Genomic DNA, 24,402 nt, shown 5'->3' with positions numbered 1-24,402 from the left:
CTAAGCAGCTATATCACCCTGTACCATTCTCATGGCTAAGTGCTCAAGCTAAGCAGTTATAGCACTCTGTAACCCTCTCATGGCCAACTACTGAAGCTAAGCAGCTATATTACCCTGTACCATTCTCATGGCTAACGGCTGAAGCTAAGCAGCTATATCACCGTGTACCATTTTCATGGCTAACTGCTCAAGCTAAGCAGTTATAGCACTCTGTACCCTTCTCATGGCTAACGCCTGAAGCTAAGCAACCATATCAGTTTTTCTTCGTAAAACAAAGTTTATGCTGTAAGCCAATAGGGGGCATTGCACTTCCTGCCCCAAACAGAAATCCAGTGCCAACACATTGCTGTAAAGGAGTTTTCGACTAATCATTAAACCGAGGTCCTGTCTCACTATAGTCATTAAAGAGCCCATTGCACTTTTCAGTCCTGCTCTGATTGCAGCCAATCGCTGTGAAAGCAAAGCCAGTTCTCAGTTGACCTACCCACTTAAATAAACCAAAATTAAATAAAGTCTTAAGGACCCCATCAGCCCAATACGCAATTAGAAACGCTGCAGTCACAGCGCCGGGCTTTGAAACGGCCCACCCACGATGCTTTGCTGCACCTACAGCGTGCTCTTCCCACAGAGACAAAAGAGGTCGAAGCAGAGTTCGATATTCCGCCCGCCACTGCGCCGCTCTCCAAAGAAACGGGAGCGGAAGAGCCGGCCCGGCAGAGTTCACAAAGCACACAACAAAAGATTGCTTTGGGGATATGGAAAACATTCGGCTTTTTGCAAAAAAATCTGTTTATTTTATGCCGTCGAAGAGCGGGGAATGTACTGGAACAGAGGCCGGGCCACACCGCTGCCCTTAAACGCGCCCCGGGCTCCCTTTCTGTCAGCGCGACGGGGCGCGGAGCCCAGGGTTCCACCGGCGCCAACGTCTTTCCGGAAGTCGTGTTTATCGGGCCGGCCCCGTCGCTCGGCGACGGGCGTCTCCACGCCGACCGAACGCAGCGTGTCGTGACGGCAGGCCCAAGCGCCTCAGCGTCACGACGACTCTGACAGAGGAGCAGAATCAGACGACATGAAGGAGCGGTCACGCCCCAGCATTCACCACAATCTCAAACCCCCCCCCCCCTCTTTTCTTTACAGGGGGGGTTTGTCGACTTGCCTTTGCGTAAATTCATCTGAAGGACGGTCACGGCCTTTGGTTAACTTGCTCACTAAACCTCACCCATGTTGCACCATCTGCACCTCTGTCACTCACTGTCATGTGTGTGTGTGTGTGTGTGTGTGTGTGTGTGTGTGACAGGCTGTGGAAATGACACCGAGACTCATGGGAAGTTGCTAAGGCTGATTTTTCTCTTTACACCCCCTTCCCCCCCTCCATACATCTTCCAGCAGGGTGGCACTTAATGTGATATTTCTGGTTGGGGGACGGAGGTTTTCTGTCTGGAACCGGTAAGACTCTGAAGGTTAACAGTGATTGCTATGGACAGGACCTAATCGATGCAGCAAAGGAGGGACAGATCAGATTAATGTCACTCTGCGTGTCTCTGCAATGCTCAGTGTCACCTGCATGATTAACCGCGGCCCTCCTACCCTTAAGCCCCCGTTACCATAGAGACACACACGCACGCACGCGGGCACGCACACACACACACACACATGTACATATATGCACACATACACATATACACACACACACACACACACACACACAAACAAACATGCAGACACACGCAAGTGTCCTTGAAGTACTTGAAGTGTCCACAGGTCAACACTTTCACAATCATTTTATATTCAGCTGGGCCATATCTGTGGCAAACGCATATAACAGAGAACCATTTAATAGTTATACGCATTTTTATATTTATGTGCTATACCCAACAAAGGGGGATCAGAAACAGCACTAGTAACCTTGCAAAAGGGCTTATTCTAAAGCAACGTGTATTTCTTAGCATTTTCTTAAACGCTCGTCTTCAACAAGCTTCTGTCAACACGTAGCTGTAGAAGGTTTTCTTCTGAAACCGGAAGCCGGGTTCGAGCGCAGCGTCACAATCGCAGCAGGAAGTGCAAACGGAGGAGCCGCGCAAACCCTCCCGACCTCACTTCCTGTAGCCGGCGTTTAACGCTCCCTGCAGCCGGAGAGCAGCGCGGATAAAGGCGTAACTCGTAGCTCAGCTATCGGCCTGGAAACACCTCGCGCGGGCCCCGCTGAGGGCCCCAGCAGGGGCAGCGAGCGGGAGGAGCCGGAGGAGCCGGAGGAGCGGGAGGAGCGGGAGGAGCCGGAGGAGCGGGAGGAGCCGGAGGAGCGGGAGGAGCCGGAGGAGCCGGAGGAGCGGGAGGAGCGGGAGGAGCGGGAGGAGCCGGAGGAGCCGGAGGAGCCGGAGGAGCGGGAGGAGCCGGAGGAGCCGGAGGAGCCGGAGGAGCGGGAGGAGCCGGAGGAGCGGGAGGAGCCGGAGGAGCGGGAGGAGCGGGAGGAGCCGGAGGAGCCGGAGGAGCGGGAGGAGCGGGAGGAGCGGGAGGAGCCGGAGGAGCCGGAGGAGCCGGAGGAGCGGGAGGAGCCGGAGGAGCCGGAGGAGCGGGAGGAGCGGGAGGAGCGGGAGGAGCCGGAGGAGCCGGAGGAGCCGGAGGAGCGGGAGGAGCGGGAGGAGCCGGAGGAGCCGGAGGAGCCGGAGGAGCCGGAGGAGCGGGCTACACGCGGCGCAATCACACCCCAGCCTGCCCACGCTCTGCATTCTGAGTCCGAGGCGAGCGAGAGGCTTTTATGCAAATATCAACACGATTATTACCACGATTCCTCCATTGTCCCGCGTCTCCACGCTGGCAGTCATCTACAGACTGAATTCTCTTTCTTTATTTTTTATTTATTTATGAAAAGTGGTATTTATTGTCAACGTTGTGTTTTTTCTGAGTTTTTTTTTTTAATTACAAGTATTGTTTATCTTCTTAAAAAGGAACTTGTGGATGCTTTTTGAAATATTTTCTTTTAAATACAGGGGTAAAACGAGGCTGTCGTGCGTCAGAGCCATTATCCCTGCCTCTTGTCCATTTTCTTCACTTTCTACAGGTGAGGAAATGCGATTGAGCTGCGCAGGGCACAGAATGGCGGTACAAATTATTTCACGAAAGCTCAATGGGACGGCAACACTCGTGTCAGAGAGATTGAACAATACCGTCCGTGACAGTGAGACAAGGCCCTGGGGTGCTTCAGGAATTCCTGCAGAAACCTGCTCCCACGACGCTCCTGCCCGGCCCGAGGAGCAGCGACCGGAGCTCTGGAGCAGTACAGGTAAGGACAGCGCGCACCTGGAGGGGGGGCCCCTCCCTCAGCCCCGCGAGGCCCCGCCCAGCTGTGTAACCACGGCGACCGCCAAACCGACTAATCAAAACTGGGCCTTATCCGCAACGCGCCGGCCATTTGCACCGCAGCCAGAGATAACGAGGGTTCAGGCGTCAGATTCCACGCTGCTTCAAACCCCCCCCCCCCCCCCGTTGCCAGGCAACCCGGCGGCCACCCTCACTGATCCGAACGTCTTTCTGTTATCTAAACAGCCTCTGTGAATGCCAATAATGACATCTTTCTTCCTTTTCTCTTTTTTTTTTCTCTTTGGGAACTATGCAAATGACTCTGCCACCTTTTCTCCAGTGGCTTTCTTTCCCATATAGTGCACAAACATAGACCTCTACATGGACATACCTGTACAGATTCCTATGTGAACAGACCTGGACGGACCCCTAAACAATACAAACATACATAGACCCCTACATGGACAGATCTGACTAAGGACCTCTACATGGCCAGACCTGTACAGACCCCCACATGGACAGACATGTACAGACCCCTACATGAACAGACATACATAGACACCCACATGGACAGACCTGTACAGACCCCCACATGGACAGACACACATAGACCCCCACATGGACAGACGTACATAGACCCCCACATGGACAGACACACATAGACCCCCACATGGACAGACCAGTACAGACCCCTACATGAACAGACGTACATAGGCCCCCACATGGACAGACACACATAAACCACCACATGGACAGACACACATAAACCCCCACATGGACAGACAAACATAGACCCCCACATGGACAGACACACACAGACCCCCACATGGACAGACAAACACAGACCCCCACATGGACAGACGTACATAGACCCCCACATGGACAGACACACACAGACCCCCACATGGACAGACACACATAGACCCCCACATGGACAGACACACACAGACCCCCACATGGACAGATGTACATAGGCCCCCACATGGACAGACACACATAAACCCCCACATGGACAGACACACTTAGACCCCCACATGGACAGACACACTTAGACCCCCACATGGACAGACGTACATAGACCCCCACATGGACAGACACACATAGACCCCCACATGGACAGACGTACATGGGCCACTATGGGGCCTTGGCTATATGTAGGAAGGGGGACAGATGAGTGCAGAACAGCACAGATGCGACAGGCACCACTCAGCTCCATAGTCTTAACACTGTAGGCTGCCTGCAAGAGAGGCATACTCTCCCAAACCACTGTACAGAACCTCCAGGTGCATTTTCAAATGCATCTTCACAAAACTCATTAAAGGCGCAACCAAGGTGATATCACGATTTTATGATATGACAAACGAGTAAGCAAAGGTCACTACATTTATGGACAGAGAGAGAATGGGGGAAACAAATATATGCAGATATTTATCTTAGAAGCCTCCAACTGTCTTGGAAACATTTTTTATGTTTTATATCTTTTTTTTTTTCAGATAAAAATATTCACAGAAGTAGAGGATTGTGACTAATGGTGTGAATGCCATGCCAGACATCGACGTCCTGATAGGGAGTTTAAGTATGTGTGTTAACATTTACATTTTAGCGGTTATTTTCTCTCGCTTTTCCCGATACCGCTTTCTGTTGGTTGATGACTCACTCAGCATTTTCATTCGGTGGGTTGTCTATTGAGCGGGAGCGCGTCTCCAAAACACGCGAGTGGCGGCGGCTCGTGACAAAGCACGGAGGACGTTTGTAATTAACGGAGTTCTTTCAGCGTAGCCAGAAACTGCCTTTTTGATGTGGCTTCTTTGTCACTCTCACCCGAACTCAAACAAAACGAAATATGCAGGATAAAAGCACGCGTTTCATATGCGGACCGGCTTTGAAAAGAATAGGGTTTGATTAAATAAATAAATAAATAAAACGAGAAACGGCTCTCTTGGAAAAACTTCAAAGATCTATGTTCAAATTGACACCGTTCTTTCAGTTACCTTTCGGAACCGTGTCTCGTGCGTGTAGACCTAATGGGACTAATGGCATTATAAAAAATGACATCCTCTTCTTAATTAAAGAGAAAGAAAAGGAGGAAAGAAAAAACGGATTGAAATGCATTGTATGATAACCTGAGTGTACTTGTCTGCATTGACACATTGGTGACCATTATCATGTCTAAACAACACAGACCCTGAAATGTAAATAGTATTGCATTTATTTTGCTCAATCATCTCTACCCTAGTGCATCATGGGGAAAAAAAACATTCATCCAAATAAATATTGTAATATTGGTTATTTCTTGATTTCTTGGTTATATCTCAAGAAACAACTGCATTCTGACTTGTTTAATCCATTAACATAAAAAGATACACAGTGACCGGCTGCAAAAGCTTGCTCCCAAACTTTAAGACTGTATTTTAAAACAAATTACAAAACAATCTTAAAAACACATTTTATTAAATTTAAACCTCAGTAAGCAAAGCCGGTGACGAGAGACTCCAGATACTTCAAATCGTTTGGTCAAATTAGAATTTTAGTGTCATTTAGCACAGGGATATTACAGCTACCCACAACCACTCAACAAGCAGCTCTCGAACCAAGGCTGAGAGAGAGCAGCCGCACTCCAGAATGCCTGATTTTTTAAAACAGCTCAAGGTTATCTATCTTTGAAAAGTGTACATAAGATGGCTGTGATTATCTGAAACCAGCAGCAGGAATTAGGGATTAAAAACGACCGTTATTTGGCATTACGCCATCAAAAACATAAAAAGAACTTCTTCTTCATGGGTCAAACTCTCGCTCTCTTATTATGTGGCTTATCTTCTTCGCAACAGAAATGCAGTCGAAGGGCGCGGAGACGCAAATGTCAAACTACAGAAGAGTGAGGCAAACAACTGCAAAATGTCTACCTGAAAAGCTATAAAGCAAATGCCTAACAGCTCAATAATGAAGCAAATGCGTGTTTTCTAGTCTAGAGCTGTGCGTCATCGAAGGGTGGAGTTGGCACAGAAAATGCCTACATTAAAAAATAAAATAAAATAAAAACATTTAAAAGAACTTTCTGGAGCAGAAGGAGAGGCCTTCGTCGCTGCGTCCTTGAGCCCCGAAGCCCAGAGGACAGGAGGCGCAGCGGGGGGCACGGCTTCAAAACCCGTTAAAACCGCGAACTTCACAGAATGAACAGCGGCCGTTCGAGGGGAGGGTGGTGGGGTGGGGTGCAGAGCGGAACGCTCTCGCGCCGTGACGTCAGAACACCCGCTGGTACCGGTCCCGCCGCGCGAGGGACAGCTGGCGCGGACGCTTAAAGGTGGAAGCCAGACGACAGCCCGCCGATGATTAAACGGGAGACGCGGCGTTGCGTACACCTCCACATACTTTCATTTCAACTTCGTCAAACTCACCAGGCACTTAGCTCCTCTACCTGCTGTAACAGCGGGGTCGGTCATATCGCAGCATAGACCTTCCATTAACACAGTGCTGTCCTTAGTCACAACCCTGGGTGGATTTCAGTATTAAATATGCATATGTAAATATTTGAGAGTGTGTACTCACCATAATTGTGCAGTACAAATTAAAGATGAATTAAATGTGCTTGATTTTGGGGGGATACCACGCCTTTGGGTAAGGGAGCACTTTCTTTAAACTGGTGTTTTGGTTTGGTTGGTTGGTTTTTAAAATGGTGGCCCAATTAACCACAGGTGAATGCGAGGGCAAGTATAGGCAAGGCTACAGTGGAAGCATTGGATCATATACAGAAGAGGAGGGGGAGCCTTTCAACAAGACGATTACAACAACCGAACTGCTTTAAATAAATAAAAAACAGATGACGGGCCTCGTTCCATAAATCAGAAAATCTAGAGCTGGACCATTTAATGAAAATCAACGAGTGTCAATTCACTCCGGCTGCTCATGAATTCCTCCATGAACATCTTTTTGATCGCGCTATTAATTCGACAACTTCCTTTGATACCACGGGCACTTGAACAGCTTCGCAAAACAACAAAGACGTGGATCTCGGCCAACTACAGCAACGCTGCTAATTAATTTTGGGCATCAACTACAACAAAGCGCGAAACATGCTAATAAACAGTCACACTTCCACCCAGGGGAAGGCTCTCCAATGTAAGGTGTAAAATCTTTAACTCTATACACACAAATAAGAGATTGTCAACACCGTACCTCTACAATGGTGATTTTGGCAGCTTTGCACATCGGTTGGTTGAAGTTCCTGGCTGTTTTCCTGAACGGAGAGAGCATACGGGGGAAGGCGCATGAAACGTTGCTGTAACATGCTGTACACGTAACGCACAAAACACTTACATTCTCATATCACTTGATACTTCAATAAACACAATTTTCATTATAATGTACTAATGCCCTCTAAACACAAGCATGTTAGACCGGGAAATTGGTCTGAGTCACTTTATTAGTGGAAAAGTAAACAGTGCACCCGTGTGGTGAAAACAAAGCATTACAATCAAATACTGGACCATTGCACTGAATTTTAAACCAGTAAAATAAAAAGTGAAAATGTATTTATAAGGCTCTTTTTTAGGCATTTGCACACGATTTTTGGAATGTGTTGCTGCACTCGAATATAGACGGTGGCAAATAACACAAGCTGAGCCAGTGTTTTTTGTGGTTATTTCCAGACTTCACCCAAGCCAAACTTCTTTGAGGCTGCCCACACTGTCTCCACACCACTGTGGCAGCACACTATGAAACGCACACCTGAAATATCACACTTTCAGCAGACAATCCGCCCACTCTCATCCAACCCAGAGCTTAAAATACCACTCGTAGGTTGTTTTAACTGCCGTGAACCTGCCACAGACTTGCATTACAATCGCACGACAGAACCGTCAGCCTCCAGTGAAATTAGACTACCCGTGACTGTTTTCCCCAAAGCTCTCACAAGATTATGACCCACAGTAGATTATTCTGGAGAACGTGCATTTACCATAGCTGTGCTTCCAAGTGCATACTAGCATACTAGCATACTACTCATACTAAATTTCAGGCAGATTTTCACTGAAATGTAGTACGAGCAGTAGGCACAGCAGGCGGATTCGAACACACAGCCTATGCATTTAGCACCTGTGGCGCTTGTTGCTGTGAGGGGGCAGATCCGTAACGGTACCTACTCGACTGGTGACCCAGTGGAAATACGCCGTCATGCCCAAAGGGCGTGAGGCTGTTTTGTGCAAACATCAGGTGTCGACAAGCGACACGTGGAGAATGTTTACGGTACGAGGCTTTCAACAATCTGTGCGAGAGTCTCAGGGCTCGCTAGGTTCCCAGGTTTACCACCACTAGCTTTATCAGCGCCACGAATATATCCGCGTGTGCTCTTCCGACAGAACCGCTCTCTGTAATTTGCCGGTCTCCGGTGAACACCTCTAAAGTGTCGGCAGGAGGGGATATGAAACGCTCTTGCTGGAATGACTCATCCTGGGCTCCTACGGAGATGCCACACAGGCCGTCTCTGGCTAGCCGCTTCTCAACCCTTTGATAACGCTTTTCAGCGCTCCAAACGCTTTTCAGCGCTCCAAACGCTTTTCAGCGCTCCAAACGCTCGTTTTTCAGAGATTTGCACAGCACAGGCAGCCCTAATGTTGTCTGTTTGTGTCTCCCTTGCGGATTGTAATAAACCTGAATTCTCCTGAGAGAAGGGATTGCTGGGAGAAGGGCGAATCATCCTAACGGGGCGTACCTGAACACCACATTTGTACCGGAACACCACGTTCGTACCTGAACACCACGTTCCCAGCTCTGTCTGCCTTCCAGGCCTTGACCAGCGCAAAGTCTCCGGTGATCGCTTTCTCCATGATGTAATGCCTACCGTTGAACTCCTGCACCTGTGCGAGGTCATGACATCACACGTCAAAGCCACATAATGTATATACCTGTACATACACACACGCAAACAGTCACAGAGACAAACGCAAACAAATACGGACACACACACGTACATACAACATACATACGCATAAACACGGGCACACACAACCTAATTTCAGAAAACAAATTTCTCCTTGGGAAATTACAGATTTGTAATAAATCTACATAATTACACTGAGGATTGTTTAGAAACGGGGCTTCGGTGAGAAAAACAACAGTTTCGCCTAGCTCCATTGAAGACCGCGGGTAGAAGTTCACACAACGATGAGGTAAACGGGGCGATCCGATTGGCCGGAGGCTCACCTCTCTCTTTTCGCTGGCGATAGCGATGCTGCCGTCTTTGTTGTACTTGATGGGCGAGCCGCCCTCCTGGATGAGGGTGCCGTAGCCCGTGGCGGTGAAAAAGGCGGGAATGCCGGCCCCGCCCGCTCGGATCCTCTCCGCCAGGGTGCCCTGTGGGTGCACGCCCAGCCACAGCCTCACCACCACATTTTAACCGCCGCGTTTATCCTGCTAACTCACTAATCCTGCCTAGATACAGGCCCCTGGGCAGAGCCAGGCAGTGATGACAGAAGCTTATTGGTAGGAAACAGACACAAGCTCAACCAATCAGGTTTTTACAAAGGAATACAGTAAGAATTAAGTATACAGGGGATAGTATACAAACAGAACAAAAACAAAAGAGCCAGGGGTATATTATACTAGACAAAAATATTTTAAAGTATACAGATATTAAGTGTTTTCATAGCCTTTTTCTTAGTTGAATTCGAAAGTAGTTTCACATATCGTTCAACATCTCCCATGAAAACAACAAAATAAGGTTTTTATTACTAAATTTATTTATGAATGAAACATTTTGCCAGCATCAATATCAAATTTATTATTTAAAAAAACATTTGTCTTCTTTTCTTGCAACTAATCACTAAGTAGGCAGGTAACAACCAACAGAACAGCATCATTGGTGATTGCCCCAGGTTCCAGGAAGTAAAGCTGAAAAGCTTCCACCAATCACAATCAGGTTCTCTCTTCTACAAGAAGAAAACAAACAAACAGAACTTTCTCGGCGATTGGCGGAGCTCAATGTGACGTTTCAGATGCACTGTCTGCGACAATAAGGCCTGGACATACCACACCGGAAGGCAAGAGTTAAACTGCTTTTATAAAAGACAAAATGCTTGAAAACGTTAAAAGGAAGAGTGTTTTTCAGTATGGTTTTTTGAGATGTGGTGGGAGTGTGCTTGCTCACTCTCTCTCTCCAGCAGCAGGAGGTGAGATATCACCACTTTGCCACTCGCGGCAACAGAATGCAAAATACACGCGGCACTTTTCCTGTGCGAACGAAGACCCAAAAATACCACAGACATTTTTTTAAAGCGATAAAGGACTCCATGCTGGTGAGAAGGAAGGTGAGGGGGAGAGAATTTTTGAGAATTTCCACCCAGGAGATCCGACAGGTGGAGCACGGCAGGGCACGGCGCACTCTGACGTTATATGAAAGTAGACAAAAATAAATTTGGAGTTTAAAGGAGTTAACTCCCCTCCCCGCTCCACCAGACATGCATTCTGCACGGAAAATGTTATTTGCAACAAACAGATACTGTTGGACGATTTTAAAAAGAACATTCCATTCTGAGAACATTTAGTTCTGTCTACCGATCCTAGCTAGCTGATTACCCTTTTTTTAAGGCAAGAACAAATATTGCATTAACGGCCAAATGAGTCACCTTTTGTTCACTCAGGGTTTTCCCCATTGGCAATTTTGTTCACCACACACTGCCTTTTCAAACTGTTAGCTAACTAATGCTAAAGTTTGAATTATTGAACGGCGTCTTGAACCCACGTAAGGCCCCGTCGGACCCCGAGGTTAGGGTTACAGTGAGGGTTACCTGGGGCGTGAGCTCCACCTCCAGCTCCCCGGAAAGGTACTGTCTCTCAAACTCTGCATTCTCTCCCACGTAGGACGAGATCATCCGTTTGATCTGCTGCGACTGTAGGAGCAGGCCCAGCCCAAAGTTATCCACCCTGCCAGGGATCAAACACAGAACTGCAGTGATTACCCCCAGGGATCAAACACAGAACTGCAGTGATTACCCCCAGGGATCAAACACAGAACTGCAGCGATTACCCCCAGGGAACAAACACAGAACTGCAGCGATTACCCCCAGGGATCAAACACAGAACTGCAGCGATTACCCCCAGGGATCAAACACAGAACTGCAGTGATTACACCCAGGGATCAAACACAGAACTGCAGTGATTACCCCCAGGGATCAAACACAGAACTGCAGTGATTACCCCCAGGGATCAAACACAGAACTGCAGTGATTACCCCCAGGGAACAAACACAGAACTGCAGCGATTACCCCCAGGGAACAAACACAGAACTGCAGCGATTACCCCCAGGTCAAAACACACGGCTATCTCCAATACACCCAACCCCAGAGATCAGCAACTTGAGACCTTGAGGGCTGAGAACTGCTGGCTTCCCATCCTTTCTTTAGCTGGGAGTCGGGTATGAAGACTCCTATAGCAGTCAGTATCACTAATTACCCAGGAGAAAACCATGGCTGGATTTGGATTCAAGGGGCAGAGTTGATGATCCCTAAATGGTAAATGGTTGGTATTTATATAGCGCCTTTATCCAAAGCGCTGTACAATTAATGCTCCGACTGCCAGACCTCCGACTGCCAGACAACTGCTCTTACTGCCTGAGCCATGTCGCCACTGCCCTATATAGTGATTTACCCCAGGTAAATACACCCTTATAATAGTGGTTACATCATGCTCCCAAGTAAATACACCCTACACAATGGCAATCCCAGTTAAACACACTATACACAGCAATTACACCCAAAATAAATATATACCCAACCCCCCCACCCGCCAAAGTGATTATTTCCAGGTAAATATTCCCAGCACCATTATTTTCCCTGGCATACACTCCAAACAGTGATTAGACCCAAGTAAATACACAAAATGGTTATCCCCAAAGTGAGCCCACCCCCCTATAAGGCACTACACAGCGTTTCCCCCCGATTAAAGCTCGGCCTTATTTCACAGTGCTCAGTTCTGATTGGTCCTGATACAGCCGTGTCACACACAGTAGAGAAGCAAAGCAGTGTAGCATTGCAGAGGACTGGCCAGGCAACACTCAGTCAAAGGCAGCCAATCATATTGTGTCAGGTGATTTCGTGTCTTTACCACCATGTGAGGTCTTTCAGTGAGGAGTAGTTATAAGCCATGCAACCTATTCATTTTCATTTGTTTGAAGTCTGGGCCTGCTGTGCTAACATTAGCGGGACACAAACCTCGGGCAAAACCTGTAAATACAATTCCTTCCTTTCATGCACTTTATCAGGCAGGGTTCTTATGAAGGATTTGTTCCCATGCAAAACAGAAAACTGAAGCATGGCACCGTGACACAGCAAGGCTTCAAGGTGGGTGGGGGTATGTGGGGGGGGGGGGGGGGGTCACCTGATCGACAGCGGACAGCTGGACCCGCGTCAGAGCAGAACGCTTCCGCCGAATAAGGGTTCCCGGAAAACTGGAGGGTTATAGAACAGCGCCTGTGGACAGACCCCCGGCAGTGCTGCTAGGCAACCGGCCGGAGGTGCCTGAACCGCGACCGGCGGAAGAATGCGGCGGGCGAGCGGTCACTGGAAACACTGACGCAACCGTCACAGCCGCAGGCTAAGCGAATGAGACGGTTCAGGAGAAGATGAAAAAAAGAAAGAGAGTGGTAGGGGAAAAAAAAAAGGAAAATGCAGAACGGAAAGAGGAGTGGGGGGTGGGGTGTCACGGATTAGCAGCTGTCAAGGTGACAGGACTCAGGGGATTGGAACGGGGGCGCGGCAAAGCTACTGTGGAAACAGCCCATTGAAGCTTCAACTGTTGTCTAAACATCCTTTTCACACCAGCCCTTATGGAACCTGTACGTTCCAGTGGACCTGTATGCTTCTGCATGTCTATACAATATGTGTCAGTGTGTGACCAGGGGTTTGTGAGTTCGTGTGTGTGTGTGTGTGTGTGTGTGTGTGTGTCTGAGAGTGTGCATCTGTGTGCGTCTGTGTGTGCGAGTGTCTTAGAGCCTGCTCCCTTCTGTGTGTGTCTGCGCGCATGCGTTTCTGTGTGTGTGTGTGTGTGTGTGTGTGTGTGTGTCTGTGCGCGCATGCGTTTGTGTGTGTGTGTGTGTGTCTGTGCGCGCATGCGTTTGTGTGTGTGTGTGTGTGTCTGTGCGCGCATGCCTTTCTGTGTGTGCGTGTGTGTGTCTGTGCGCGCATGCGTTTCTGTGTGTGTGTGTGTGTGTGTGTGTGTGTGTCTGTGCGCGCATGCGTTTGTGTGTGTGTGTGTGTGTCTGTGCGCGCATGCGTTTGTGTGTGTGTGTGTGTGTCTGTGCGCGCATGCCTTTCTGTGTGTGCGTGTGTGTGTCTGTGCGTGCATGCGTTTCTGTGTGTGCGTGTCTGAGAGCCTGCTCCCTTGCATGTGTGTGTGTGTGCGTGTGTGTATCTGAGAGCCTGCTCCCTTGCGTGTGTGTGTGTGTGTGTGTGTATCTGAGAGCCTGCTCCCTTGCGTGTCTGTGTGTGTGTGTGTGTGTGTGTATCTGAGAGCCTGCTCCCTTGCATGTGTGTGTGTGTGTGTGTGTGTGTGTGTGTGCCTGAGAGCCTGCTCCCTTGCGTGTCTGTGTGTGTGTGTGTGTGTGTGTATCTGAGAGCCTGCTCCCTTGCGTGTCTGTGTGTGTGTGTGTGTGTGTGTATCTGAGAGCCTGCTCCCTTGCATGTGTGTGTGTGTGTGTGTGTGTGTGTGTGTGTGCCTGAGAGCCTGCTCCCTTGCGTGTCTGTGTGTGTGTGTGTGTGTGTGTGTGCCTGAGAGCCTGCTCCCTTGCATGTGTGTGTGTGTGTGTGTGTGTGTGTGTGTGTGTGTGTGTGTGTGTGTGTGTGTGTGCCTGAGAGCCTGCTCCCTTGTGTGTTCGCACGCGTGCGCTTATGTGTCTTGCATCAGGTGACTGAGACAATGTCCGCCTGAGGTCACGGTTTGGCTTCAACCATTTCCCCACCCACCCCTCTATCTCCTTCCATCTCCCCCCCCCCCCCCCCCATCTTCCCCCCTCCCGCATTCCCACATGCACACTCACTCACAGCACCTCCCATTGTCTCCACCACAGCTCTCTCTCTCTCTCTCTCCCTCTCTCCCTCTCAGCAGCAAGTGCTTTTCAAGGTTACATGAGGACACTCCACACAGCTCTGCCTCTGCTGCAAACAGAGTGCTGCAGACAGACCGTGGCTCTCTCAGTCCCACAGCCGCGCATCTTCTACCCTATTTTTAGCGTCCATTTTAGTTTTCTACACGATGAGAATCTGAGAGAAAGACGGGGATTCGATTCGTTATCGTCGTTATTTTTACTTATGAACCAAGGAGGATTTCTAGGTAGCTCTGCAGTGGTCCAGCTGCTAAATCTGTCCCCAGCTCAACTACATAATTCACCTATATAATCCCCACAGCTTTAAGGTCCATTAGCATGTCACAACGGGTTAATGGATGAACATTTATATGCGTTTGTCGCATAGGGTCACTGAATGAGAAAACACTCTGCACATATTGCCTTTTAATGGCTAGTTAATGCAGTGTATGTAAGAATGCGTTTGTTTCTCTGCAAAAGGGTCCTGCTTTCACACACTTGAGCTCAGGCATATTTGGATATGGGTTTAAGCACTGCTCCAGCATTCAAAATGGAGGTAAATCACGAAAAAGAAAGCAAAAGAAGGGAAATGGGAAGGGGAAAGCAAGGTGATGAGTGAACGTGCACTGTACTCAAAACCAAAAACGTCCAGTAATTCTCCTATGGCTAGGTCTGGCAGGACTCCAATTGTAATCAGATAAATAGAAGGGGGGAGGAGAGGGGACCATTGATTTTACCCATTGTCCCCCCAGTTCTTCCAAAATCACTGATCCAAGTGCATCATGGGATATTTGCGGTGGAAAGAAAAGTTGCCCGAGATCCCGATCCATTCATGAGGTCCCAGTGTGTTTAGTGAAAAGCTAAGTACAATAGCAGCAGCAAGTCCATTGCATTTGAAGGATTACCCTCAGTGAAAAGAGGGAAAAGCTTGCTGCAGCAAGACTGATTCTAGCTGCTATAAAATTCCTTCATAAATAATCTATGGGTAGAGAATAGCCAATATAAACAGTATCAGTACTGCCAATTGCGCAATTTCTCAGTCAATTGAGTTTGCTTGCGAAATTTTACGATGTTACATTACAAAATGTGGTTTGTTTATCTAGTTTTGTTTTAACTGATTTTATTTCCTTACTGATCTTAAAGAGCACGCCTAATCAAATCAACATCTCGTGGCAGGTCAATTGCGGTTACAGACCACAGACTTCCGTTTGTTTGTTTTTTTGAATCGCGATCACACGAAAAAAAACAACCTTTATGACTGCGAAAGACAGCCTGTATACGGAGTGAAGGACGTGAGCGAAGGCGATCAGACACGTACGACGGCGTTCCGCCCCGCCGTCATCAAATCATGCGAGACCATTGCTCCTCGCGCGTCACCAGCGGCGTTATCGCACCAACTGGCGCGGAAACGAGCGCGGCGAGCAAAGCGGAGAGCTCACCACTTTCAATTTCGTCTCGCTCCGCAGTGACTGTTTGTTTACGGACGTCTGTGTGCACTCGATAAAAGCAAGGGTGCGACAGCTCAGCTGAAGGGCTTTTATTGTGGCAGAAAGTCCGCCCTCCCTCCTCTGCTGAATGAGAGAGGGCTGTAACAGCTTAGAGTCGCAAGCACTTACAAAAAGGTGAAGATCTGGTACAAGGAGATGGCGATGTCACAGGAGATTTAGGAAAAACAGCAGCAGAAGAGTACTTCAGGAAAAACACGATGACGTGAGAGAGAGAGAGAGAGAGAGGCATACTCAAAAACCGCAAGACTCGCACATAGCTACAATTTAATTAAAACGTTCTCTAGAAATCTGTCCCATGCCAGTATCCTTCCGACCGAATCCAGCAGAAGCCAATCAAATAAAAGGACAGATAAAAGTGGAAATGAGCCAAGAAAGCTTTAAAACAAATCCTTTAAGTCGGCGAAGCTTTGACGGAGACTGAACCACACAGGTCTGTTTCAGGGCCAAACATAGGGCGACGGTTTAGTTCTCAAACGCTGCAGGACCCGTGCATACCTCTCTCCTGCTGCAGCTATTCATGGCTTCAAATTTCCTTAAAAGTGAATAAACTAATTAAAATGGTTATCAAAGTGTATCATTACACACAACTCAGCAGGGCTAAGTAAATAATGATGACATACTAGATAGCAGGCTGCTCGAGCAACAGAATGGAATGGACCTCTAAGTTCATAGCTTATTAAAGGAGAAGTTGTCAGATGAAGTCATGTTTTCCACTGCTGTTTGTTGCCCTGGATTGCATCAGCCAAATGATTGATTGATGGATTGATTGGACTGATTGACAATGCCAGCCATTGGGGTTAATGTGACCCTCATGCCATCCTAGCGGTGAGACTGCGCTGGTCTCATATCTTGCATTCCTTGTTGTGATGACAGGGGAATGTTTTGGTGAAGCTGACCTGGTAGTGTCAGTGACATCTAGTATCAACACTACCAGAGACACGTGCTCACACCTCTCTCTCTCTCTCTCTCTCTCTCTCACACACACACCCACACACACACACTTACCCTGCATTATTGCTGACTGCAGTGAGGTTCTTCACTCCCGTCTTCAGTAAACTCTGAATGAGGTTCTCAGGAATCCCACACAGGCCGAACCCTAGGGAGAGGCAGCGCGCAGAGAGCAGACGATGAGTCATCATTTCTCCAGGCGTGCCGCCTTACACCTGAACCCCCCCACCCCCCGTGATATCACCCGACGCTCTACAAACCAGGTCAACGGCACAAAACGCAGGAAACTGTGGCAGCAAACCTGGTGTTACTCTCAGGCATAATGAAAGCAGAGTGGTGTTCATTTCCTCATTACTGTGAGGAAAGCGTATGCTTACAGGGGGGGGTGAAAATGGACAATGTACTCTGGGAAACCTGGAAGGGGGGGGTCAAAGGGGGTACAGATACATCCAAACACCATATTTTCCAGCACCCCCGTCATCCTGCAGGAGTCTATTAAAGTGTGAGTGACTGCATTTAATCCAAAGCGACTTACAAGTGCATAGGTTCTCCATGCATGACTAAGAGACTCACGACTGGGCCGAGCTAACAGGACACGGAAACTGTTAGCCGCTATATATAACCAGCCATGGAATTCCTGAAGGGTGGGAGTTGGGTTTAGGGGGAGGGTCAGTGCCGGGGGGCGGGCCGGAGGCTCGGCTTGGGGAAAAATCCAGAAGCCACAGCTGACAGGAGGGTCTGCCCTGCCCCCACACCCCCAAACCTTGGTGGGCACGCCGCAACATGACTGGCTATCGTGAGGGGCGTGGGGATGGTGAGTCACGCGGCGGGGGTGGGGTCATTCAGTTCACATCTCCCACCCACTACAGGCGCTCCTGCAGTGCGGCAGGAAGCCTCTCCGCATCTCCACCAGCGAGGTCAGCAGACGGGCGGACAGAGGGATTAAAAAACATACGCGGCGTAATAAACAAACACACGGTGCGCGGTATCGTGTTTATGACTCAATCAAGCAATAAAGGGGGATTCGATTTCATAAGGCGACTTTAAAGTGTATGACAGGGAAGATTGGTACATAAGCTGATTGTAACACAAGAAACAAAAAGTTCAGAACAATAGGCGAGACCGTAGAGTGCGGTCCATAGAGCAGCCGACTCGGCAACATGGGATTCCCCACGTGCATAGGGAGGGTGCCATTCACGCTGCCTTCTCTGCTTTCTACTGCTCCGAATACAACAATAGATACAAAGTGATACAAAAGGAGGGTGGACTATCCTGCTATCCAAAAAAAATTAATACATTCAGAACCACTGAGAGACAAGAGTGGGTAGGAAATAACTGGCACTAATAATAATACCAGTACAAATATATATTATTATTATTATTATTATTATTATTTATAGGAAGTTTAATTTTATTATTTTTTCAAAATTTCAAATAGATGACAGAGCATACCTCCCACCAGTAGGGTGGCACCGTTGGGAATGTCTTTTACAGCTTCTGAGGGTTCTGTGTAAAATCGAGACTTCCGGCCGCTGGACGTGGAGAAATAACAGCTACATGTCTGCAGGGAGAGGTGGAGAAGGGAGACAGAGAGAGGCAGGATGGGTAAATATTACATTTAAGTGTCAGGGGACACATCTGCCCTCCTTGGTTACCAGGTTACTTGGTAACAATGGCAGCACTGTGGAAAGCATAATACTTGCACTTGTATACACTTTAAAATGAATTGTATTGAGCTGAATCGCGTCCTGGATTACCCTTGTGAAAAGTAGGCCAGGGGAGGGGGGAGGGTGACCATATTTGAGATGAATTCACCTTGAAAGAAAGGGTGACCCGACCCGATCATCAGTGAAGACAAAGGAAACCGTGAGTGTCCTCATTTAGCACTGGCCTGACACAGAGTCATAATCCCCACCCCCACTCCTGTTCAGTAGCTCCAACTACGTGTGATCAATAGGATCAATAGGATTAAGAGCACCCCAATACCAGAAACCCATACAGCAGGGAGAAGATTTTGTGGACGGCAGAGGGAGTCTGTGTGTTTTTATAAGCAGCCACAGACGGGCTGGCACTGAAAGGGTACAGAGGAGACCTACCAAATCCTCTCTCAGGGAGAGAAATGAGGACAGAGAGAGAGGCTGCGGGAGAGAGAGAGACAGAGACAGAGAGAGAGAGAGACAGACAGAGAGAGGGAAGAGTGAGAGACATAGAGAGACAGAGAGAGAGGAAAGAGTGAGAGAGAGAAGGAGCAAGAGATAGGGAAGAGAGATGAGACAGGGAGAGAGAGAGGGAAGAGAGAGGAGAGAAAGAAGGAGAGGGGGGGAGGGAGTAAGAGACAGAATGAGACAGAGGGAAGAGGGAGAGAGAACGATGCAATACAAATTTGATGCAAATTTTGTCTTGCCAATAAAGCATTAGAATTAGAATTTCATAAAGAATTTGAATTTGAAAGAGTGTGAGAGAGAGGTAGAAGGCAGGAGAGATAAAGAAAGAGAGACAGACAGAAAGAAGGCAGGAGAGAGAGAGAGAGAGAGAGATAAAGAGACAGACAGAAGGCAGGAGAGGGTGTGAGTAAGCGGATATATTTAAACTTCATCACCGCATTCATTTTCATTCATTATCCAGCCGGGCTGGTTTATCCTTTAACCTCGTCGACCCAACAGACTGTAACTAATAATAGCCGGCGAGAGCTGCTTCCAGAGCGGCGGGAGAGGGGGAGAAATGGAGAGAATCGCAGAAAGGAAAGATCTGCGCCTGTCCTCAGACATGCTCCGAGAGCTCTGGGCTGAAAAGAAGGAAGGAAGGGAAGATGAAGAGGGAAGTGATGGCACAGTAGACAGCTCAGAGAAGGGCTATTAAACAAAACCACAATGACAGAGGGAGACATGCACGAGACAAGGCACTCACCTTTACTAATACTAGCTAAATCCACCCGGGAAGAAAATAAACATTTTCAAGCCCAGGCCTACATACAGAAAACAGACAACTGCTGCTTCCTTGAGGGAAAAAAAAGTCAGCCTTGAGATCAAAAAGAACTCACACGCCCGGCTGGTCTTGGATCACAGCCCAGAGCCGCAAAGCCCCACCCAGAAGCTACTGAAGCAGTTACCGCCAGGGAGGAAATAAAATTTAAAAAAATCGCTGCGCTGCTTCAAATAAATTAAACAGAATAAACTATTTCCCCAACTGCGCTTCAGCATTGCTCTAGGAACATGGCATTGGGGGTGACGGGTAGCAGCAGGACTGGTTTGGAGGACAAAGTCCCCTGGAATGGACATTATGGGACGACGAGACCAGTCGAGACCTGCCTCGACGCTCAGATTCCTGTCGTATATTTAACTATTTTTTACCCTTAAATCACAGAGGTGTGGGTGTCGATAGGCAGGCACCTTTAATTCAACAATTTAACAGTTTCTCTCTCTTCCAACTTTACTATTGGAAAGCCACGTAGCCAATTAATTTTAGGATTATCTGCATTTCCTAAAAATAAAAATAAAAGACCTATGGGCTGGCCATCAGTGATTCAGAACTGGCAGCAGATTCAGAATGGCGAACGGCAGGTAAAGCTACATGCCATTCCGCTTGCTAATCGACCTGTAGAGCCGTGTGTGTACCTGCTCTCCAACTTACAGGTAGCTACGTAAACGTACCTGACCTTCCAGGAAAAGGTTACTGTTCAAAGGTACCATTGACCCATGTTTACTATTATGCCCAATAACAGATGTGACGAGTTTGCTCCAGGCTAGCACACCAGCATCACAGCACTGGGACTGAACTGACCACAAGCCGCACGGACGCGGGACCAAACACAGGAACCTGTGCAGTCATTCAAGCCGTTTCGAAAGTCTGCAGGCGCCTATGCAATTCCCACTGAAAAAGAAGTGGGTATATAGAATTCCCATTGAAAAATAGGTGAGTATACAGAATTCCCACTGAAAAAGAAGTGGGTATACAGAATTCCCATTGAGAAATAGGTGAGTATACAGAATTCCCATGGACAAAGAAGTGGGTATACAGTATCCCCACTGAAAAAGAAGTGGGTATACAGAATTCCCACTGAAAAAGAAGTGGGTATACAGAATTCACACTGAAAAAGAAGTGGGTATACAGAATTCCCACTGTAAAAGAAGTGGGTGTACAGAATTCCCACTGTAAAAGAAGTGGGTGTACAGAATTCCCACTGTAAAAGAAGTGGGAATTTCCGAGTCACCTTAAAATGCTAGTGAATGTGTCACTTGCACAATGAAACCTTGTGACTGCCCTGTGACAGGGTCAGGCAGGAGACCTGCGTTGTTGCATAATTGGCGTGCTTGGGAAACATAGCATTATCTTTTTTTTATATATACAGGGCCATATCTTTACAGCATCAGTCAAGCAAGTCACCCAAGAGCACAGGGTGTCACCAAATCTAATCACCTCGGGCCAAACAACACAAAGAGCCCGTGACCGCTGTGATGCCTCCTACAACCCCCGACCGTCCTCTACCGTCCTCTAACCCTCCATGGTTCAAACCGGAGAATACACAATCATCTACCTGGGGAAGACGACATGGTCACGAGCCTTCATGCCAGGCACACAAAGGGTATTACGCCATAATCTTGCTGCCCAAACAGGGAGCATTGTGGTCCAAACCTTACATTTTACATTAAAACATCACCTGGTACAGCCTAAAACCTTGTGTTCCATGTGGAAAAGCTGTATGTAAGCAAGTCCAGAACTCTTGCATTGTAATGGAGCCCTTCACTTCATTAATAATTGCAATCCACTTGCTGTAGTGGTCCCCATTAACTTAGCAGGTGTCCAGCAATGAAATACTTGGAATGGTTCCCCAAGTGGCCACTACAAAATAGTGCAGTCACGCGAACTAGTTTGTCCTCTACCTTATGGTAGGTCTAATATTAGCTTGTCCCAAAGCAAAATGTTTTCCAATGCAAAAAGTGTGAACACTCTCAGCCAATAGATTGCCAGTAAGAGCTGGGGAACTTCCAATGTAGTCATAAACCTTAACAGAACATTTTCAAATGCAAACCAAATAAAAATAAAGAACAGCGGTCTTGTGTATTGTGAATGTATTTGATTTCAAAAGAAGAACATAAACAAACAAAGTGGTCTGATCACAACCTTTGTGGTGCAGAATCAGTTACAGATCAGCAAAACGCTAGAATAAGTGTAATATGGACTTCCTGTGGCACTTTGTAGTTGCATGTACTGAAGCAGATCTTAGAGTACCATGATAAATAAATGAGGGCCACAGTCATTTTAAAAGGGAAAAAAGGACGAACTCACATGCACTCTCCCACTCTATAATCGTATTCCTGAATGTGTTGTCCTATACCAAATTTTCCATGCATAAATACACATAACCCAATGAGTCGATACATTGATAGTAACTATATCCCCCATCTTTTTTTCACATCACATTGTGCTACTCTAGGGACAATGTAATTTAAGAGCTCTATGGTTCCGGTTAAAGACCATTCATTGCTATGGTTGCCTTGAACAATGACAACTGACTGAAACCGCGGACTAGACAATACGGTCACCATTTACATTTTAAGACTACTTAATTTCACGTGACTTCTCGATTTGATCAATGGATTTCCCTCAAACCGTACAGGGACATACAGTAGCCTAAATTTAGGCCAGGTTACTTACAAATTGGTCATGCACGTAATGTATGTATTATTTGCTTTTGAAAGCAACGGCAGTTCCCCAGACACAGAACAGCATGTAAAGCGAGCGCTCTAATTATATTACTATTGTGGACCGATGTAGAGGACTACCTGAATAATGTTCTCCATCTCTTTCCCACCAAGGTCAGACAACAAACATACCGAGTTTAATCAGAATTGATTTTAGGTTTGCTGTTGCTGTAGCAAACGAATGTCTCACAGTACATCCGCCTACCTGACAGGGTCACTTCGTTCTGAATAAAAAATAAATAAAGCAACCTCACGGGGCTAGTACCGATGTGAAATGTTCATGCAGCCTGCTAACTCGGTTTCCGGATAGCTCTATTCAATGCAAGCATCAACGTGCAGTCAAAATAACTGCTTGCCAGCTAGTCAAACGTGAAAATTAAATTCAAAATAATTAAACCAGGGTGTCTCCTAAAATGATTTGAATATATACGTATAAGCTGCAGGGTGAAGGGTGCAGGGTGCAGGTTCACCCTTTCGTTAAACTTGTTTAGCATGGAATCAGTACTTATAGCTATTAATTTCGTATACCTACCTTATTCATTCGATGCGCAGCGAGGTTTGATCTGAAGGCTGAAGATACATTTCTGAATATTACTTTTTCCGCTGTCGACAAGACTTTGAAAGCCGCCATATTTCAGAGCCTCGCGTCTCCTTTTTTCAATATGATGATGATGCGCGTGGGGTCGGGGCTTGAAAAGTGATCAGCCTGTGTCATACAACGGTACTGCAAATGACATACCGTTTAGGACACAGGGGGCAGGCTCAGCGAGGGAGTGAGAGGGGCTTGTCAAGCTAATTATAATTTAACTGTTTCACCCCCGTGTCGTGTCGTTGTCAGCGAAACCTGAGAACATTCTCAGCAGGTGCCGAGCGTCAGAAATTACGGTTAACATTATTTGCATCTTAAATATACGTATATAGTTCTGCTTACACCACTGAAAATGGAGGGTCGGGTGGACTAGTTTTTATTTCAATCTCAACTATTAGTATTGAAGCTACAGAACACTCTTAAATGATAAAAGCAGTGGTTCTTAATCTCGGTCCTGGGGACCCTAGTTTTTGTTCCAACTAGAGTTGCAATCTCCACATTTTAACGAACTGTTATTTTTTCTTAATTATATGCTTTTCGTGTTTAGATGAATTATTTACCCTTACTAAATCATGTAGATAATGTCAGAAATAGCCATGCATGGCATTAATAATACAAATTCACACTGTTACCAAGATTAATTGGATAGGCTCATTGACTGGTGTGATAGAAACACTGTCAGGATTCAGGAGAGAGGAACCAATCGCAGACTCAGGGATAACGTGTATAAGGCAGGTTTTAATAGCAAAGGGCAGATCAAAAACGTAGTCAAAACAGGTAATGGTCAGAATCCAAACAGACAGGTACATGAACGGCAGGCAGAATGAAGTCAGGAAACCGATTAAAAAACCAGGAAGTCCAAACAAGTGAAGGTACAAATACAAAAACCAAAACAGAAAGTCCAAAAACCAGGCAGAGATCCATAAAATCAAAGAGCAGAGCAGAGCAAAGCAAAGCAAAGCAAAGCAAAGCAGAACTAGACAAAAATAACATGGTACTGGATAGAGGAAGCTAGAACCAGGGTAGGTAACAGAAAGAGGAACTAGCGACAAGAAACTGAAAAGGGATAGGTTTAAGTACACTAACAAATAAACTAAACGATAAACAGGTGTAAGTGCTGGGGAACAGATAATGAGAAACCGCGGGGAAACGACAGGAAGGAAGTACATATATGGTGTGGGAGGCAAAGACACTAAATGGGGCACAGGTGAAATTAATGAATGAAGTGAGAGAACTGACAGACTACGGTGAGCACAGAGGGTAACAAGGAACGAAAACGCTAAGAAA

At 47.2% G+C, this 24,402-nt stretch overlaps 1 protein-coding gene across 1 annotated transcript in view; it reads right to left on the bottom strand.

Moving 5' to 3' along the window:
* Positions 1-23,265, bottom strand: part of oxct1a (3-oxoacid CoA transferase 1a) — a 64,747-nt gene extending 41,482 nt beyond the window's left edge. The window contains exons 1-7 of the mRNA XM_061260372.1: positions 23,059-23,265; positions 18,277-18,385; positions 16,882-16,972; positions 11,079-11,214; positions 9,496-9,645; positions 9,043-9,149; positions 7,471-7,531 (exon numbers count right to left, since the gene is read on the bottom strand). Coding sequence (XP_061116356.1) covers positions 7,471-7,531; positions 9,043-9,149; positions 9,496-9,645; positions 11,079-11,214; positions 16,882-16,972; positions 18,277-18,385; positions 23,059-23,157 — 753 coding nt within the window. The 5' untranslated portion in view covers positions 23,158-23,265. The remainder of the gene's footprint in view (positions 1-7,470; positions 7,532-9,042; positions 9,150-9,495; positions 9,646-11,078; positions 11,215-16,881; positions 16,973-18,276; positions 18,386-23,058) is intronic.
* Between the last annotated feature and the right edge of the window lie 1,137 nt (positions 23,266-24,402).

This window comes from Conger conger, chromosome 11 (genome assembly GCF_963514075.1).
Source record: "Conger conger chromosome 11, fConCon1.1, whole genome shotgun sequence".
Taxonomy (NCBI): Eukaryota; Metazoa; Chordata; class Actinopteri; order Anguilliformes; family Congridae; genus Conger; species Conger conger.
This window is presented reverse-complemented; position numbering and strand designations above follow the sequence as displayed.